This window comes from Aythya marila (genome assembly GCF_965140915.1).
Source record: "Aythya marila genome assembly, chromosome: 1".
Lineage (NCBI taxonomy): Eukaryota > Metazoa > Chordata > Aves > Anseriformes > Anatidae > Aythya > Aythya marila.
The window spans coordinates 8,269,016-8,288,986 of NC_139042.1; the positions used below are offsets into that span (position 1 = coordinate 8,269,016).

General features: G+C 45.7%; 1 protein-coding gene across 1 annotated transcript in view; it reads left to right on the plus strand.

Annotated features, from left to right (window-relative positions):
• The first annotated feature begins 2,967 nt into the window (after positions 1 to 2,967).
• TMEM135 (transmembrane protein 135) overlaps positions 2,968 to 19,971 on the plus strand; it is a 176,775-nt gene continuing 159,771 nt past the window's right edge. Inside the window, exons 1-2 of the mRNA XM_082772953.1 lie at positions 2,968 to 3,148; positions 19,623 to 19,750. Of these exons, the coding sequence (XP_082629079.1) occupies positions 3,008 to 3,148; positions 19,623 to 19,750 (269 nt within the window). The 5' untranslated portion in view covers positions 2,968 to 3,007. The remainder of the gene's footprint in view (positions 3,149 to 19,622; positions 19,751 to 19,971) is intronic.

Here is a 19,971-nt window from a genome sequence, read left to right on the forward strand (position 1 = left end):
AATGTGGAACTCCTTGTTTACCTTATTTTTTCCTTGCTTTCTTCCTTGCTTCTTTCCTTCCTTCTTTCCTTCCTTCCTCCCTCCCCTCTCTTTTTCTGATTTGTTTCCAATCAGTTCAATGCACTGCCTTGGATCCCCACCCAGCCTACCTCGTAACACCTTTGCCTTCCCACCATGAAGAAAGGCGAAATTCTTCACACGTCCAGCTCCTGCCATGGGCTGAGCTGTGTAATTTCACTTGCAGATGTCAGATTAGGCAGACACTGAAGATAATAGCGAAGAATATTCTCAGACCACAAGACCCACTGACGGCTGGACAGGCAGGCACTGCTGGTCTTCACATAGCAGTGGCCACCCAAGCCCCCCAGTGCTGATGCCACCTGTTTTGCTGCTAACCAGGTACCAGTTAGCTAACCAGTTAGCATCAGTACAGGTAAACTGGAGGACTGCAGTGCTGTCCCACGGCTGAGGGCTCTTGCTGAAGTCCGGGAGGAGTGAATGGTGCCTGAGGACAGCTTTCTGCCAGCCTGGCTGCAGACAGGGTATGTGATCACCTGGAGGAAAAAAGAGTCCAACGTGGTGGGATTCCGCCACCTTGCTCCCGTGTGTGACACAAGGGACAGAAATTGGGTGGTTGTAGCTGTCCTAGGACAGCTTCTTTACCTAGACACGCTGGTACATCCGACACTGCTGCATTAAGGAGGAGCAGGGAGTAAGCTGAGCACTCGCCTCCCCATCATTCACGCTGCTGGCGATCAGCTCACCCTCTGCTGCTCTTTTTGAGACTCGGAGAAGTGCTCTCCAGGACACCCGGACATTACAGGGCAAGTCCTGGACAGCCCGGGACACATCACTCAGCCTCGTGCCAAGGGACAGATCCCTGGCGTTCGTTCTCGTAGCGCTACAGCCAGCCTGCTATTCCCGGTATGCAGCCAGGACAGCTCCTGAAAACCCCGGGTACTTAGGGAGGTAAAACTAAAGGTCCCTGGTGCTTTTTTAACCCCAGTGACTCTCCTTTTCCAAGACTACGTGGTCCCAGTTCCAACCGAGGGTAAGCTTTCTCCCAGGACAGAGTGACCTGGCACGGGCTGTCAGACAATTCCCATGCTACTTCTACCCCAGGGCTCCTTCCCAGCATTGCAACCCCATGGAAAAGGGCCTGGAACAAGGTCAGTTCTGTGCCTTCTTCTGCATTAGCACAGAGCCAGAGCTGTCCTCAGCTGGCAGAGATCCGAAAGCCTCCTGCTCCGGGCTGGCAGCGACTCAGTCCCACCAGGTCATGAGGACGGGGCTGGGTCCTCCTCCATCAGGAGGTGTTTTCCCCAACCAAGTCCTCCAGTGCCAGGACCTGCTGCAGAACCGTGTGTCAGCCGTGAAATCGTCGGCTTGGGCCATTATTGCTCTGGTGCGTGCCTCAATTCCCTGCCCACAAACACAAGGCAGCAAGCGAGCCTTGAGCCCAGAGCGGTACTGGGGCCAAAACATGCAAGCAAGAGAGCCAGCACCCGTAGCTTAGGCAATCGTTGCCTTTTCTGCCCACAAAAGGAATTTCCTTGCCATGGAGCTGTTCCCAGACCATACCTGAGTGCAGAGGGTCCTTGGGATCCTTCATCCACCAAGGGCCTTGAAGTAACCTGCCCTGACTGTACCCGGCGTGCTTGCTGCAGGGTGTTCGCAAGCTGTCCCTTCATAGGGACATACCCTAAAATCCCAGCCCCAAATAAACCATGATTTCACGCTGGACTCTTGCACCAGTTTTGCAACTGCCCGGGCCACAGGGGCAGCTGCTCCCCCCGGGGGGGTGCTGGAAAACTGCATTGCCCCCCTGCAAACAGAGGAGAACCTGGCTGTGCTGGGCACTGATGCACTTGAGGAAGAACACTCTGGGGAGTGACTCCCCTGATTTGCACCCCTCCAGTTTGCAACTCCCCCTGCTCAATTTGCAAACCCCAGCGTTTGCAAACCAGCCCCCAGAGGAGTTTGCAACCCACCCCAAAAGGCTTTGCAACACCCCCCTCCTCCCCTTGTTCGCAACCCCTCCCAAGGGTTTGCAGCCCCCGCAGAAGATTGCAACAGCCTCCCTCCCCCCAGCTGCAGACCCCTACCCGAGTTTTCAACCCCCCCACCCCAAGGGTGTGCAACATCCCCCTTTCCCCCTGCTTTCAGCCTCCCCAGGGTTTGCAACACCCCCGCCCCCATTTGCAGCGCCCCCCCCCAAGGCTTTGCAGCCCCCCCCTCCCAGTTTGCAACCCCCAGGCTTTACACTCCCTCCCTATAGATTTACACCCCCCCCCCCCATAGATTTGCAGCCCTCAGGGCTTACAGCCCCCTCAGGGCTTGCATCACCCCCTCCCTTCTCCCTGTTTGCAGCCCCCAGGCTTTGCAACCCACCCCCCTAAGATTTACCTCCCCCACCCCCAGATTTGCAACTCCCCCCTCCATTTGCAGCCCCCCCCGCCTTTATACCCCCTCAGTTTGCAATCCCCAAGCCGTACAGCCCCCCAGGGTTTGCAACATCCCCCTCCCTCAATTTGCAGCCCCCAGGCTTTACACCCGCCCCATAGATCCCCCCCCATAGATTTACTCCCCCCCCCCTTTCCATTTGCAGCCCCCCAAGGTTTTACAACTCCCCCCCCATAGATTTACAGCCCCCCCAGGGCTTGCAACACCCCCCCCTTCCCCTATCTGCACCCCCCAGGCTTTCCACCCCCCCACACCCCATACATTTACCCCCCCCCATACATTCACCCCCCCCCATACATCCACCCCCCTCCATCTGCCCCCCCCTTCTCCCCCCCACCCCCCCACGTGCATCCCTCCCGCGCCCCGCCCCCCCCTCCCCCAGCGGCCGCCGATTGGCTGCGGGCCTCACGCGAGCCCGGCGGGGGGGCGGGGCTTAGAGAATCGAAGGGGGGGGGAGCGAGAGCCGCGGCTGCCCGCGAGTAACCCCGGCGGCGGCGGCGGGCAGCGGCCGTGACGCGCTCCCCCCCCCCCCAGCGTCCCCAAGATGGCGGCGCTGAGCAAATCCATCCCCCACGGGTGCTACGAGATCGGGCACACCTGGCAGCCCCGCTGCTCCCTCGCCGTCCTGCACGTCACGCAGGGGGCGCTGGCCGAGTCCCTCCGCATCTACGGCACCCTCTACCTGGTGGGTGGTAGCCCCCCTTCCCTCCCCGGGGGTATGGGGTGGGGGAGAAGGGGTGTAGGGGGGTGTTGGGGTTGGGGTCTGGGTGGTCTGAGGGGGGTGAGGGAGGGGGAAATGGTAAAGGGAAGGGGTAAGGGGGTGAGGGGTAAAGGGGGGAGTGCAAGGGTTAAAGGGAAGGGGGGGTAAGGGGGAGGGGTAATGGAAGAGGTTTACGGGGATGGGGTAATAAAAGAGAAGGGGGGTAAGGGGAGGGGGTAAGGGAAGAGAAGGAGGGGAAAAGGAAGGGGTAAGGGGGTGTTTGGGGAGGGTACGGGGGTTAAAGGGGTGGGGGGAGCGTGTTTTGGGGGTGTGGGGTGTGTGAGGAGGAGCAGGGAGAGCGCCTGGGGGATGCTGGGGGGGGTAAGGTAGGGCAGGTGTAAGGGCAGTCGCAGGTGGGGTAAAAAGGGTAAAAAAAAAAAAAAAAGCTGTTTTGGGGCATCTGGGAGCACAGGGTGTAAAGAGGGGTATGAAAAGGCTGTTTTGGGGGTCTGGCGGAGCAGGGTGTAAAGTGGGGTGTAAAAAGGCTGTTTTGGGGGTCTGGAGCTGCAGGGTGTAAATGGGGGTATAAAAAGGCTGTTTTGGGGTGTCTGGGGGTGCAGCTTGCTTCCAGGGTGTAAAGGGGGGGGGTTCAGGGCTGGTGGCAGCAAATGCTTTGGGGGTGAACCTGGTGGGGTAGGAGGGTGCTGGTTGCTTCTTTGTGCTTAGGAGGCCAAGAGCAAAGCACATGTGTTGTTCCGTCAGTGACACCTTGGAAATAGAGTCTGGGTAATCAGTGCCTTAGGATCGAGCAAGGTTCCGCTGCGTAATGAAGAGCAAGGCTAAAAATACATGCTAAGGCTGGAGGAGTTAGGGAGGATCGTACAGGTGAGGTGTTTTAGGCTGCGCACACAGTTAGATTCGGTTATATCACCTCGGTTGTGGCTGGCTTGCTTCCAGCAAGTTAGGGCGTAGGTAGGAGACTGGGATCTGTTTGCACCCATCTGTGTAAACGTATCCTGAAAGCTGATCTCAGCTGGGATTGCTGCAGGTAAGCACTTCCTGCTGTCCCCACCTTTGTGTTTGTCCTGTAACGGTGCTCGGAGGGCTGAGCAGTGAGCTGGCTGCAAACGAAGTCTAAAATACAGAAAAGCAGGTCACTGAGTCTGTGCTTTCTGCTCTGTACCAGTGCTGGTGCAATAAAATGATCAAGACGTGAAATAGAAGGGAAAGAGTGGGATTGCAGCAGTCCTGGTGTAATAAGTTTAAGCATACTTTGATTGAAAATTGTGACAATATCGAATGCCACGCTAAGAGAAGTGACTGATTGGTAGCAGTTGCCAGGTCTGGCAGAGAAGGTTTGCACACCCAGCTGGCACAAACAGAAGTGGCAGCTGTTCGTGTGAGGGCACAGTGGGCTGGCTCAGGACATGAGTGCAGAGAAGGACATTCCCTCTTCTCCACCTCCCTGCCGTGACCCAGTAATTTTTCCCTCTGATCTGTTTTCTGATCCAGTTTGCCATGTAGGAACATGAACACTTGTACCTGCAGAGAGCGGGCCTGATGTGAGGCACGAGGGTTGTAGTGGTGATCTGTCAGGTGTGGCTAAGGAGAAAGCAGCTTAAACAGCTCCGTGGTTAAATCAAAGTTGTTCAGCCTAGTAAGTAAGCCCTGCTCATAGCTATGTCACAGCTCCTGCAGTTGTGGGCTTGGAGGAAAACTCCCCCTTTTTCTTTAAAAAGCAAAACAAACCCTAAATCCCCCATTTTTTTTTTCCTTTCTATTTGATTTGTGAACCCACAAATGCCTTGTCACAAATCTGAGGTAGGATGGGAACCTTTAAAACCTGTGTCATGCAAGGTGCAAAACGACTGCATCAGAGTTTACACTGCCTTATTGACAGCGTTTAATTTTTTTGAAGTTTTTATTAATGACGTTTAACCTACCAGAGTTATCTAAATCTGAGCTGCTTTGAAGTCTTGGTTACCTACAGAGGGAGGAAGCCCTCATCTTCCAGTGCTCCCAGACACGTAACTGTATTCCTTGCTTTGTGTGGTCTTGGACTTGATCATGGTCCTCCCTGAGCAGGTTTGTTCACTAACCCAGAAAAAAGTTTACTGCCCTGCTTTTAGCTGAATTTTCAGCTACATTAATGAATTGAATTGACTCTTTATGAAGGCTTACTGAGCACCAGAGCCAGCAGAAGGTGAAGAGTGAAAGGGTGCAATAGGGACTGCAGAGGGTGAAGGGAAGGCCTTGCACACTAAGTAGCTTGGCAGGGAAAGAGCTCTCCTAAGTTAGGAGCCATCACTTTGGCAGACTTAAAGCTGTGTTTGAAATCCTTGTATTTGTAAGTGAAACAGTTGCACAGCACAAACAGTCAGTCCTATATTCTTAGTCACATAGTGGGATGGATTTAAGTTGTTTTATTTCTGTAGTCATATCTGTGATGTTCAGAATGTTGCTAGCTCTACTTAGTCCCTATCTGACAGCGCAACATCAAAAATTGCACTTTTTGTTTTCTGTTGAGCCTGTAAAATATCTTCTGCTTGTTTGTTCCTCCTGTTGCCACATGCTAATAACAAAGAAAGGTAGATGAAAGAGCTGGTGTGGAAATGAAGTAGGTTGAGTAGAGGAGAAGTTGCCAGAGGTCGTTCTTGGAGAGACGTGTGGGTGGTTAGGGACAGTTATAATCCGGAGCCTAAACTCGTAACATCTGCACCTTGTGTCTCTGGTGTTTTGCTGATCTTCACCAAGTGGGACACTGGTGGAGCCGTGATGGAGTGGTGCGAGTGCTTGGTGTGTAACATGGTGGCTGTCAGTAAGTAGCTAGAAAGAGTCTTTGCTTTTAAATAGTGCTGCGTGTTAGTGGTTTTGTGTTTTTTTTTTTTTTTTTTTTAATAACAGTACTTATGTATATTTTTAGTTGGAAAAATAAGATTTCAGATAATCATTTCCCTGTCTTTATTTTGCTCCAGTACTGGTTGATTGGTTTAGCAAATGTAGGTTTTATATCTAAATTGAAATGTCATTCCCCAAAAGTATATGTAGCCATCAGATAGCAATTTGTAGATGCAGTGAGCGACCCTTCGTTATTTTTTCCAGATGCTTAGGTCTGCTTGAGAAGCTTCGGTAATGTGGTGGGTGTTGGAGGGAAAGACAATAAAATAAATTTCCCTCCCTGGAAGGGTTGATATAAGGGGCAGAGGTGGCAACTGAGGTGGGAGAAAGTGCTGAGAAATGCTCCACGTGATATATTTCCATCTCGTACTTAGCAGTAGAGAAGTTGTAGAGTAATTTTTGGAATGCTTGTACGGCATAATTCAATGTTAATAAATGCTTTCAGTGTTACATTGAGGGTTTCATAATGTGTTCAAGCAATATGTAATTAATGACAGTGTCTTCTATGCTGTGTTGTTAATTGCATTATAATTAAAAGAAATAGGGATTGATTTGGATGAGGATTTTGTTTTTAGAGAGAATTCTGGAGGGAAAACATACCAGGGCTTCTGTTCCGTGTTACATTTCTTTACGTTCCAGGCTAGAAAACTATAATGCAATTTTCTTTTGAATTGACAGTTTATACTTCCAATTTTCAACACTTAACACTCTTTTCTGTTTCAGGGATGTTTCTGTGTGAGAAAAGTTATGCTAAAGTAGCTTCCCATGCAGCGCATCTCCCTTCGTGGCTCTTCTAACCTCTTGTCATGACGAAGTATTTCTGTGAATGAAGTTCTTGTAATTGCGGTGATGTTTTTGGGGACCATGTAGTTGTCTTAATTCTGTCCCTTTCATTTTCGGAGCATCTTAACGAGTACTCCTTCTTGTAGTGCCATGGATCTGGCCGCTCTCCAAAGAGATCAGAAGACAGCGTGTGTTTATGTTGTGTTCAGAGTGTGTAGGCTGTGTGTATAAACACCGCTGTACCTCTACCCTATCTGTCCATCAGTAACACACCTGCGGGAACATCCGTGTCTCCACTTTTCCTTAATATGTGAAGCTTATCTATTAGCTATATCAGTGCTTCGTTAAATGCCATCCTTTGGGGAAAAGGATCTTCCTAGTGTTTATACACTGGGTAATGTGAGTTTTCTTGGGGTGGAGTTGTACGTCTGGCTGGTGGCTCTGCTCGGTTTGGAGCACCCCGGGTAACTTCTAAAATCTTTTAGATCCAGAGATACCTGCATGCTTGAGCAACCTGAAATGGCTTCCTGAAAAGTGACAGTGGTGTCCCACTGCTCCTCAGATCCCTGGATTTTGGCTCGAGTGGAGCAGTGTCTGGATATAAGGGTCACTTGTGAACACCTTGGTGGATTGACGTTTTGAACTGTGGATTCATTTGGAATAGGATTTCACTCCTTGTTTATGCTTTTTGCGTGTTGTGTCAGTGCAAGAAAATCCAGCAAGTCCTGAGTTTATAGGTAATACTCTGACATCTTATTATGCACTTCTCCTCCAAGTTGTTATTTTTTTGAGTCACTAAACTTCTGAAGCGTCATGAAAATAACCTGAGAGCTTTTAGGGTTATAGACCACTTGAGTAAAGCTGCAGATGGAATGAGAGGGTAAGAAGGTGGTAGCTGAAGAATTTGGAGATTGTGATGGGTATGCGGCCTCGCTGACGTTTTGGCCATGTTTCCTGATGTGGAGAGGCTGGCAGGAATGCTTCTTTCATAACTGAGGCTGCTTGCGTTTCCCAAACCAAGCATCCCTGTGCGTGGGCCTTCTGCGAGGCCTGCTGTTATGTGTATTTACAGTTATGAAATCCACCAAATTGATTACTGCAGCCACTTACAGTCATGATCTTGTCTTAGCTGCTCATGCCTTCTCACACACAAAGAAGGAGGGTGCCTTTTGTATGTTGGCTGAATAACTGGACATCCTGGGAGAGCAGAGTTCTGAGTCTTCCTCAGCCTATACAATGCAAACTCACATCTGTAAGTCTTTTGTGACCAGCAGGTCAAGGACAAGTGTGTGGTGCTTCTCTTCAGTCCTTAGCTTGGAACTGTGCTATACAGTAGAAGAGAATATAGATTTTAAGGACTGAAAGGGAGTAAGATGCCACGGGTGCTGCATATTGATATGGTACTCGCTAGAAAGGTTCTGAAGCTTTGTCTTCAGTATTTAGAGCATTTATTGAAGCTCCCAGGTGAAAACACTACAAGGGAAAAAGGTAAAATTAAAAACTTCTATCTCAAAAAAAAAAAAGACAAACAACCACCCATAAATATAATTACACTTATTTAAAACTGCCTACCTTAATCTCTTTAAGAAAGTGTTGCTGAAAAAAGCTGTCATCAAAAGTTGGTGTACTTTATTCTTTCTGTGTGTCCAGATTAGACTTTTCTATAGACAGTGCTTAAAAAAAAAATAAAAAAAATTGGAAGTGCAATTTTATGTTTTCAGAGTTGAAGAATTTGGGCTTTTCATAGAAATTCTGAGTTTAGGAGTAGAATATGACTTTACGGTTAGGTTGTATAAGGCTGGGGGATGAAGGGCCTTGAAATGAGTGGCTGAAATGCCAGGTCTGAAGCCTTGGCTTCTGTTGCCCTTGATTTCCATTGACCTCGCATGGGAAATCTGCCATTCATGACACGCGTTAGGGCAAAGTCCTCTGTTTCCTGAGGGTTTGAAGGTTTTTGGCACTTGTTTGATGGTGGAGTGTGTTTTCTAGTGGATGTAAATGCTTGGTCAGTGATAGGAAGGCTTTGTTGTGTATCTGAGGTAATCAGATATGATGGTGATGCTTCCTCTACTACAGTAAAAATTGTCTGATTGCTGCTTTGCTGTAAAGCTTGTTCTTCTGACTTCTTGCCAAGTCATGTGTGTCCTTCACCTCTTCATTTTCCTGCTCTGATTATCTGTCCCTGCTTAATTTAAGGCAGGATCCTTCCCCGCCTTTTCTGACCTGATCACCCTGCTGTCCTGCTCAGCACCAGCTTCCTCTGCCTTCTTCTGTCCCCTATCCCTGGGAATAACAAAGAGCTGGGAAACAGCTCCAGCCCTGGCCCCACGGTGGTCCAACCTCACTGTCAGTGCAGCTCTGGCTCCAAATACGTCTCTCCAAGACAGCTCCGCTGGCACAGGAGTGAGGAGCGCTAGACCCAGATCAGGACGGATGCCAGTGGGTCCATTTGGCTTGTCCTCTGGGCTGGGGGCTTGCTCAGCTGTTATTTAGCAGAACAGGTGTATCCTGAGTCTGCTGTTCCAGTGTATTTTTAATAGTCCTTGGGGCTTGCTGTATTTTATTGATTACTTTCAAGTCATTTCACAGAATCACAGAATTGAAGGGGTTGGAAGGGACCTTGAAAGATCATCGGGTCCAATGCCCCTGCCAAAGCAGGTTCCTTAGAGCAGGCTGCCCATACAAATTTCTTCTTATACATTTTTTTCATCATTATTTTGGTCTTACTTTTCATACTCATTTCACATTGATTTTGGTCTAATCTTTGGTATTTTTCATGCTTACATCATGGTTGTTTCCTGCTGTACTTGTAATAGCCTTTGTAAAATCACAGAATGGTTTGGGCTGGAAGGGACCTTAAAGCCCACCCGGTTCCAACCCCCTGCCATAGGCAGGGACACCTCCCACCAGCCCAGGTTGCCCAAAGCCCCATCCAGCCTGGCCTTGAACACCTCCAGGGATGGGGCATCCACAGCTTCTCTTGGCAGCCTGTGCCAGGGCCTCATTGCCCTCTGAATCAAGAATTTCCTCTTTAATCTTAAACCTACCCTTTTTTAGTTTAAAGCCATCCCCCCTTGTCCTATCCCTACACCCCCTGACAAAGAGTCCGTCCCCAGCTTTCCTGTAGCCCCCTTTAGGTACTGGCAGGCTGCTGTAAGGTCTCCCCGGAGCCTTCTCTGTGAGGTTTCCCTGGGGCCTTCTCTTCTCCAGGCTGAACAACCCCAACTCCCTCAGCCTGTCTTCACAGGAGAGGTGTTCCAGCCCTCTGACCATCCTCATGGCCCTCCTCAGGACTTGTTCTAATGCGTCCATGTCCTCCTTGTTCTGGGGGCCCCAGAGATGAATACAACACTCTTACCTCAGTTTCTTAAATGCCAATTGATTTTTTTTATCTTACCCTTTCAAATTTGTTCTCCTACTTACCATTCCAGTGCCGATACCTTCTTTTGTCTCTGTTTGACCCCTGTGTATCACTATTCTTTTTCTTAGGCTTATTTATTTTATCTAGCTTATTTATTCTGTAAACTCCCTAGGGCAGTGTTTTATACAATAGTGTTAGATACGTGTGTTATCAGCAAGCATACAAGAATAAATGGTTTTTCTTTCTGTGTAAACACAGGAGGGCTCTTTGTACTGGTAAGAGCATGGTCCAGGTAGTCTTGCATGTGGACGCTGGCAGGTCTCTTCACTGATTAGTCACCGGTCAACATTAGGCCATGACAAGAATGAACCTGTTTAGCTGATGAATGATTTTCAGAACTGCTGGATGCAAGACAGCATCACAAGCCAAAGATCAAGGTGAGACCGAATCAAGTGGGAGTGGTGTCACATCGTTTTCCTGGCTATGTCTGTGTCCCTGTGGGGTAAGGCCAGAGAGCAACTCCAAGGCTGGATGGTGCCTTTGGTGTTTCAGCCTCGCTTTCTCTGTGGTATCTCAGAGGGAGAGCTGCTTGGGTTTGTTTTGAGCCCAGTCTGGGAGTTAGCATGCACCGAACAGCCCTGTCTTACCTGGCTCTATAGACATAGTAACCGTGTGGCATCTTCCTGAGGCGTGAGAGGGCTGCTGGCCAGATGGTGTTCTAAAATAGCGCAGAATTCCTGGATATGTTAAAATGCAATTAGTTTGTTGTTACTATTTGTGCTGTGAACCACTGCACACTTGGAAGGCACGCTCCTTCTCTGGAGATACTCAAGGCCCATCTGGACACCTACCTGGGCAATCTGCTGTAGGGAACCTGCTTTGGCAGGGACCCAATGATCTCTTGAGGTCCCTTCCAACCCCTACAATTCTGTGAAGTAAGGTGGGGAGGCCGAGAAGGATGTTATCATTACCTGTGATTGTGTGTCTATATGCTGGCTTGTGTCTCTGGGGGGGGGCATCAGGAACCGTGACACGTTTCTGTCAGGGAGGTTCATGGAGTCACTGTGGTTGCATTGTGCTGGGGTATCTGGTCATCTTAGGGTTGCACAGTGTCCCATACCTCCAGGCTGGGCTATGAATGACCTACAGGTCAGCGTGTTCCTGCGTTTAGCTGCTTCTGCAAGCCAGTTTAATGAGGACTAAAGTTGCCTTAAGTGTTACTAAAGAAAGAACCTGGTTGCAACACCTTTATTCCTGGCTGCGACTGTTCTGGTCTGTTGGGGTGGCTTTCAGGACAGACCAGTAACGTCCTCTCATAAGGAGAAAATAAAGAAAAACAGTCCTTTGGTGGGATGCTTATATTTAAAAGGGGCAGAGTTTGAGAATTTCAAAAGAATCAGATACATTCTTCAGTCCAGCTGAATTCATTACACAGAAAGGTGCGAGGAGCAGCCTGGAGCCTGCATCTTAGTAGTGGTGAAAACCAGGGAAAGCCCAGCCTTGACTGACTGAACAGCTCTCAGCAAAGGCAGTGCAAGCACTGGGAGCCAGCAGACGTGCTTAAAGGGCTGCTTATAAAGCAAATGTAAGTCTGTTCTCTAAAGCTGGTACAGCTGAGTACAGGAATTCAAGGTAAGAAGTAAATTACTGAAATTTGTACCGAGTTGAAGGATCAGCCCTTACTTTTTTTTTTTTTTAATAAAGTATAAGGGAAACAAGTGGTGAAGATAGGCCTCCATGGAATGAGAATGGTGCTAGGACTGAAGGTAATTCAGATGTCATTCGAAGAATACATGAGTGTTCCTGTCTGTTTCTTTTTTTAGCTGGGTGGATGACATGGAAAATTTAAAAAACAAAAACAAACAAACAAAAACATAATCAAAACAAATCATGAGAAAACAACCCAACCCCCTAATGGTAATCCTCGTATAACATCTCTCAAGGGACAGAAGACATGAGAGGAGAGAGCAGCAGAGCAGTCTTCCTCGGAGTGTTGCAGTAGCTGACTTAGGAAATAAAAATATCTGGAAGTGAGGTTTTGTAATCTGTGAAATCAGGGAGGACCAGCTAATTAAAGAACAGCAAATTTGAAGGTTTAAGAAGAGGAATGTGAAACAATTTGCTGATTTGGACAACAGTGTCTTTCAAAATGTAAATACTACCTGAGGACGTTTTGAGTTTGTTATTTCAAAATCATTTTTAATGCAAGGGATTAATATCCTTGTAAAATTAAAAAAAACATATAAGAGAACATATAATTAACATACATTTAAATGTTAGGTATACAAATATTTGAATATAATTTGGAAAGATACCTGACAGTCTGTAGTTCTGCCTGTCACTTGAGTGATAAGGGATTTTCTTCACTAGTTTAAATACTGAGGGTTGCTTCACTGTTAGATTTTTTTTTTTCCCTGCAGCTCCCTGAGAAGCGCCGACGAAAATGCCAGTCTCTGCTCCCTGGGACGGATGGCACTGAGCTGCACCAGGGGAGGGTCAGCGTGGGCATGAGGGAAAATTCCTGTGCAGTGAGGGTGGTCAGATGCTGGGACAGGCTTCCTAGCAAGGTGGTTGGTGCCCCGTGCCTGTCAGTATTCAGGAGGCATTTGGACAGTGCCCTTGGGAACGTGCCTAGCTTTTGGCTAGCCCTGAAGTCAGGCAGGTGGATGAGATGTTGGACAGTGTTATTGGTCATCTCTAAAGGTGCATTTTAAACATGCCCAAACCTCATAGATAGCCCATTTATGAAAGTAATTGAGCTTTGGAGTCCTGGAGATTTGGCTAGGTGTCTTCTGTAGCTCATATTTAATTATTTTAAAATGTTTGTTATAATGTGTTTGATTTTAGTTGCTGTTCTTAAAGAACGAGAGAGAAATGATGATGGTTTTTCAGTTTCCATCAATCAGTGTTGTATGTGCGGGCTAATTTCACTTTGAAGAGGTACTGTTCTTGAAGTTTGTACAAGCTTAGAAAATGGGGACTTGATGGAGGAGGGAGGAAAAAAAGGATATTGTGCTCAGTACAGCAGAGTTGGTACCAAGTTGTGTGTTTTATTAGCCTGCTGCATAACCCATCAACTTTGGTATATTGGTCAGCCTGTTAGCATGTGCATTATGCCAAGGCAATGCCTCTTGTAGCATCTGTAGCTAAAGGATGTAAGTGAAAACTGAGGATACCAGAGGGGTATGTTCATGACTTTTTGTATTCTAGTAGAGGGGTGGCCCCTTTTTCCATATCCATTGTCACATAGCACGTTGTACATAAAGGTACCAAAAAAAAAAAAAGTTGTTTCTTTCTACCCTCATTTCCCTTCAGTTGAAAACAGTCATAGAGATACAGTAGCTTGTATCCCCTACTTTTTCCAATAGTGCTAAAATTAATTCATTTACAAAAAAAATGCTACAAAAGCTTTTCATCTATATGAAAGCTTTCTGTGTAGCAACATATTTCAAAATTGCAACGGCCAAAGTGGTGTAGTGAGAGTTAAATCAGAGCTTGTTTTAAACTTTAGGGAAACTGGGGTGATTGCTGTTGTAGAGTAACTGTGTTTGGTTTACAGAATGAGGAAAGAGGAATCTGCCAGTCTGGGCTAGGTGCATAAAACATAATTAGCTGTTTAGGGAATCCTTACAGTGCTCATATATTAAAGGATTTTGGAGGACAGGTTGTAATCATGTCTTGCTGTGATCTATTAATCCTGCTGTTCCCTTCATTTATAGGTACTGTGGGTATGGGATTACCTTCAAAAGTCTTCTGGCATTGCTAAAGACCTACATTGAAACATACCTGTATTTTGTGTTTCAAGTTTTGACCAATTATGTGCAGAAATGAGGAAAGGAGTTAGGTGTTTTTTTTTTTTTTTTTTTTTTTTTTTTTTTAAACAGGCATTCTGTTTTCAGTATTTCCACAGGTAGGTATTGGGACACTGCAGAGTACTGGGATCAGTCTTGCAGGTTGAAAGAAAACATTTCCCACGTGCCTGACTTAACTTACTCAAGAGGCTCTACCTGATGATATTCACAGTATCAAAGTAATTGGCTTGGCTGGGGCCAGAAATATTTTCTCCGGAGGTAAGGCTGGCAGGTCTGGCTCCCTCTGCCTTCTTTCCAGTGTGTGTGTAGGGCACAGAGGGCACAGGTGTCATGCAAGAAGAAGCAGGGCATATATCATCAAAGCATTTCTTAATGCTGTGCAGGTCTTAGTCAGCTTGTCTGGCTGTAAAAGCAACAGTTCAGTTGTCTGAGGACTGAAGTATTGTGATCAACATGAATTTCACCCAGATTCACATGTGCATACCCTTATACTTGTAGTATCCAGTGATACACATAATAGGTAGTATAATAGTCTCTTCTGGATTTCAGTTGTCAAGTTAAACTTATGCAGAGATGCGAAAAATGCAGCAACATAATGATAATTATCTTAACCTATACACGCTTACGCTTCTAATTCTTTACTTTTGTTGCCATGAGGTTTTTTACTTCCTTCAAATTTCAGCTTATGGTTCTATACGAGTTACTCAGCTGTCATTTAAATAACAAATGTCTACCCTTGTATGCAGGACAGGCTTGAATTTTTGTCTTTAGGGTTTGCAAATCACTGGAAGAGTAACAGTAGACCTTTAAAACGGTATGTGTTGGTATTTGAGTTCTTCTGATTTCTTAATATTTGAATATCTTTTTTTTTTCTTTAGAATTCAGTCTGTTACTTTCAGTTTTCTTCCTGGAACCTTCCTTCTGTTATATTCTACTTCTATCCCTGCTGTTCTGTGTTTTTAATCATGAAATATCAGGGCTTCTTTCTGCTTCATCCTTCTTCAGCAGCATGCCTGTATTTTCTGCAGCCTGTCTTGCTATGAAGGGGGATCAAGAGCTGTAACCTGTGGATGCAAATAGAAGGAAACTGCAAAGTTCTGAAATCTTTGGACATTTGTAGGCCATCTGCCTTTTGACAGTGCATGATTAGTTTTAAATTCCCTTTTGCTCTTAGATGTTGAGCACTTGTGCATCTAGAAAATTATTTCTTATACCAGAGTGAAAAAGCTGGGATTTATTGATTAACTCTTAGGAAGCTGAGAGTACAAAAGCATTAGGAAAGCTGGGCTCCTTCTATCTATAGAGCCTCCCCTGGTCTGGAGAGAAGAAAGGGGAGTGAAACTGCAGGAAGGGCTGCAGGGGCTGGTAGGGGCAGCCAGCTCAGCTGCTAAGATGGGTTGTGAGCAAGGAGTACTTACATCTCAGCTAAACACTTGCATAGGTCAGATAAAGACTGCATCTGCAGATCGTGCTACTGCTTAAAATTTCTTTTTAGTGCCTAAAAATTAGTAGTGTACAAAAAATCCTTAAGTTGTGGTGAGAGGATGTCAGTTTTAGTTTCTGAAATCTGGGTTTTCTTTATTGAATTTTCAGAATTCTAGCAAATTAACTGACAAGAAGTGGTTATGTTCTGCCATGACACAAATGCTTAATGATTACTAGGACTGGAGTTTTTTTGGTGAATAAATGAATCGTAAGTGTTAGGTATTTCAAACCTGAATATTCTTTACCTGCAGAGGGCAAATCTGCTTAAAACGTTAGTAACAAGCATACTGGTTTATGTGATAGAGTTTTACTGGTATATTAGATAAATATCATGGCACTGGTTTTATTAGGTCTTTTGTTTCCTTTTTATTTTTTTTTAACTGGTTGATTTCCATATACATGGAAATAAGAAGTACAAGCCATGTTGTGCCTTTTATCTGGAATGCAAAGCAGCACGGTGATGTCTGTTAGCATGTGTGGAACTCTTCCACAGCCTTACCGATATGTGTAATTTTTTTTAAAGGAAAAGTGATTCAGTACAGAGAGGGGTTATCTTGGTCAAATGTAAATTCCATTGAAGGGTGGACTTAATAACAGGTTTTCTCCTAGGCAGCTGAGTAGTTCTTTTAAATATCCTAAGGCCAGGTCATTGGATGCCTTGAAAATAAGACATTTTAAGAGTAACTCGGTGCTTAATGGAAAACCTGAGTAGGAGGTTGCAGCAGATCTGATGTATTCCTGGTAGCTGGTGTTACTCAAAGGAGATGCTGGAACATCTCTCTTCTGACAGCATCATTCTTCCCTCTGATTTTGGTAAGGCTGCATTGCTTTGGAGAAGTGAGGAGAAAGTGAAACCTGGGTGGTAATCCACTGGAATTTGATGGAGTCTCCTCCTCCTGGCTGCAGGTGTGATTTTTTGGGCTTGTTGGTGCCTTCTCATAGGCAGGAGAAACACAGTGGCCCCAGAAGGAAAGCAGAGGGAGAGCCAGCACCAACAATGGGTTGGACTTCCTGCAAGATTCTCCCATCGTCTTGTAGTGGTGTGAGGGGTGTGTTGGTTCTGTGCCATGCATTACAGCAAGACCTCGGGGTTAGGAGGAGAGGTGAAGCAGCACAGGCTGCTCGAGGCGGAGGAGCAGTGGTTTAGTGTGTGGGTTTCACGCAGTGGCAGACACTCGTGGCATTATCTAACACAGCATTGCTCCACCAACATTGCAGACATGCCGTGCTATCTTACTAAAGCTGGAAACTTACAGTATTTTGTAAGGGCTGAAAAATTTTATTTTGCAAAGTTCTTGTTACTCCATCTCCAAAAGACAACAGTGAAACTGAGAAACTGTGGAGAGGGGTGAGAACAGCAGTGGGGAGGTACAGAGCTGCTTTTGGCCTCCTGGATGCCTGGTAGTGGAGTATCTGGGACAGCGCATTGATTTAGAGTTGCAGTCCTTCCTTCTTGTAGTGAATAACTCCCCAAATGAACTTTTACAGCTGTCAACACTAAGGTCCTGATACAGATGACCCTTAGGTGCCTAAATAAAGGAGTCTGAGGATTCATGTGCTCCCTTTATGTAGAATCACAGAGTGGTTTGGGCTGGAAGGGACCTCAGAGATCACCTAGTTCCAAGCCCCTGCCATGGGCAGGGGATGCCAGCCACTAGAGCAAGTTGCCCAGTGCCTCATCCAACCAGGGCTTGAACACCTCAAAAGATGGGGCATCCACAGCTTCTCTGGACAACCTGTTCCAGTGCCTCACCACTCTCTGAGTAAAGAATTTCTTCATTATATCTAATCTAAATTGAACCTCTTTTAATTTAAAGGCTCATTAGTTTAAAGTCCCTTGTCCTATTGCTGTGTGCCCTTGTAAAGAATCTGTCTCTATCTTTCTTATAAGCTATCTTAAAGTACTGAAAGGCTGCAGTGAGGTCTCCCTGGACGGTGCTGGAGCACTGAGGCCACGCTTTCCATGAAATGTGCATTTCCATGTGTCCAACTCTATGGGGAGTCTCGCATAGCTCAGGTCACTGGACAGCCTTGTGCTCCGTCTGTTAGTGCACTCTGTGTGGAAATTAATGCCAGGGAGATGGCTATGGGACGTTTTGTGCCCTCTCCTTTACTGCTGGTATCTGCTTCTACTGTTTGCTGCTACACCTTGAGCAGTGGGTTGATTGTTAAGGATTTGGCCTGCATCACTGTGACCTCCCAGCTCACCTGAGTGATACCTCCAGGATTTGTTCCCTCTCAAGCTGCATAGCTTTTATATGTATAGCTCTTCCAGTTGTTATGTGCCATGCTTCCTCAGACCAGTTTGTGTGTTGTTATCTCTGGTTCTTTTCTTTTACTTGGGAATAGAATAGTAAAGAGGAGGGAAAGCAGCAACTTAAAATAGTGTAAAGCTTACTGGGGGAGCTACAATAAACATTAACTTTGACATTCATGTATAAGATAACAATCTTTTCTTTTTATACTCCTGATGCTGTGAGGAAAGAAGACTTTACACTTCAGCTGTAAGAGCTATGTTCTTAAAAAAAACAACAGTGTTCCTCTGTTCCAAGTGTTGGCGACCTTTGTACAGTAGGCTAGAAATAGCAGAGGAGGGAGCAACTAGTAGTAATCTGCTGTTTAGACTGCATTAAGACTTTGCTTCAACAGAAAGATTATCTGGATTGCATTATTGCCTAATCCATTATGGTTTAAGCAGTCGTGATGCTTGATTAAGTATTGTGCAAATCTGTTTTCAGAAGTCTGTTCATGCACATATTGCTCCATAATTCTTAGTTCAAGCTTCATTTTGGATACTAATTCTGGTGGCACTCTCTTGCAGTTCATTCTAGCAGAATCCTCATCCCATTTCTTTACCTAAATCATCTTGCTCATCAGTGCAAGTGGACAGATTTTGAGAAGAATTCACTCCATGTTTTTAACTTGAGGAATTGCGCCTTTGAGAGGTGTTGCTGAGCCAACAGGTCGCCTATCTTCGTGTTCATTGGCAGTTCAGAGAGTAGTGCTTTCTGTCTACAGCTTCTGTAACTCTTAGATTGCCTGAGAATTCCTGCTAATTTTGAGAGGCCCTGGGAAACCAGTGCAGATTATTTTTAAGTAGCATTATCTTCTTAAAAATCTACTTCACAGTGCACCCAAATTATAATTTAAGGGAGGCATGGGAACATGGAGGTTGGAGGTGCCCATGGAGGTTGTGTGGTCCCAACCTTCTGCAGGGCCGGCTGGATGAGCTTGCTAGGGGTATCTTTCAGCTTCAGGGACCTCCAGTGATGGAGAGTCTACAACTGGCAGCCTGTTCAGTTATTCAGCCATCTTCAAATGAAATTTTATTTCTTATACCTAACATAAGCTTTCCATACTTCAGTTTGTTGTCTCTTGTCCTAGTTCCACGCGCCTCTGAGGGAAGCTTTGCTCCTTGTTCTTGCAGTTGCACAATTTTGGTGGGCAATAAAGATTTTGAGGACCTGTTGTGTTTCAGTCACTAATGGTTCTTTATAAAACATGGAACAGAAATCAAAGCGACCAGGAAGAGCTTTTATTTTTTAGATCTAACCTGTTTTCTACAATAGGCAGTTTTTAGAGATAACATACTGTTTCTATGAAATATGTCAGAATATGTTCTTCTGGCACATGGTGAAATCTTTCTGGGGGGGCTTGCAGTTGGTTAATTGGAGTAGAATATCTTTAGTAATGCCTAGTCACCTCACAGACACGGTGTAGGGCCTCTATTTGGGTAACTTAGTGATATTCTGACCTTTGTTAGGAGATAATTGAATTGCCTGAAAGACAAAATTCTGTGAATTTATTGCTTCTGAAAGTTCTGATATCTGGCAGACAACATTTCTGACTATTATGGCCAATGGTAACAAGGTAATAAAATTCCTCCTATACTTTGCATTAAGGCTGGTGTGTTTCCTGGTATAAATATTGTAACATCTGGAACAAGTTCAAAGGAAGTGGTATTGTTCATAAAACCAGCAAATTTAATAGGATTTGATTTACTACTCAAGTGGGCATATCTCGTTTTCCTTTCTTGATTTTTTTTTTTTTTCTCTTTACGATGCAAGAGAGACTCTGAATTAAAGGTTGTCCCCGTTTTTTTTCTTCCCTCCTTCATCAGATTGCAGCTATTCTCAGGAAAAGAAAACTTGACTATTATTTGTACAAGCTGCTACCTGAGATCTTGCAATCAACCTCCTTTCTGACAGCAAATGGGACCTTGTATATTGCTTGCTTTTGCATTCTAAGGTTGGTATACTGTCCTAAAAATTCAATGTAATATGAAAGCCATTTTTATAAAGTTTCTTAATTTATATATAAAAAAAAACAAACTTGTCTTTTTTTGTTTAATACACATTTGTGGTGGGTAGGAGTAAGCAATAGCTGTGCTTTCTGGTTTTACCATTTGAATATGCGGTTTTGTTTCTTTCCCCTCCATTTGTAAAGTCTTTTACATCAGTAAATGAGAC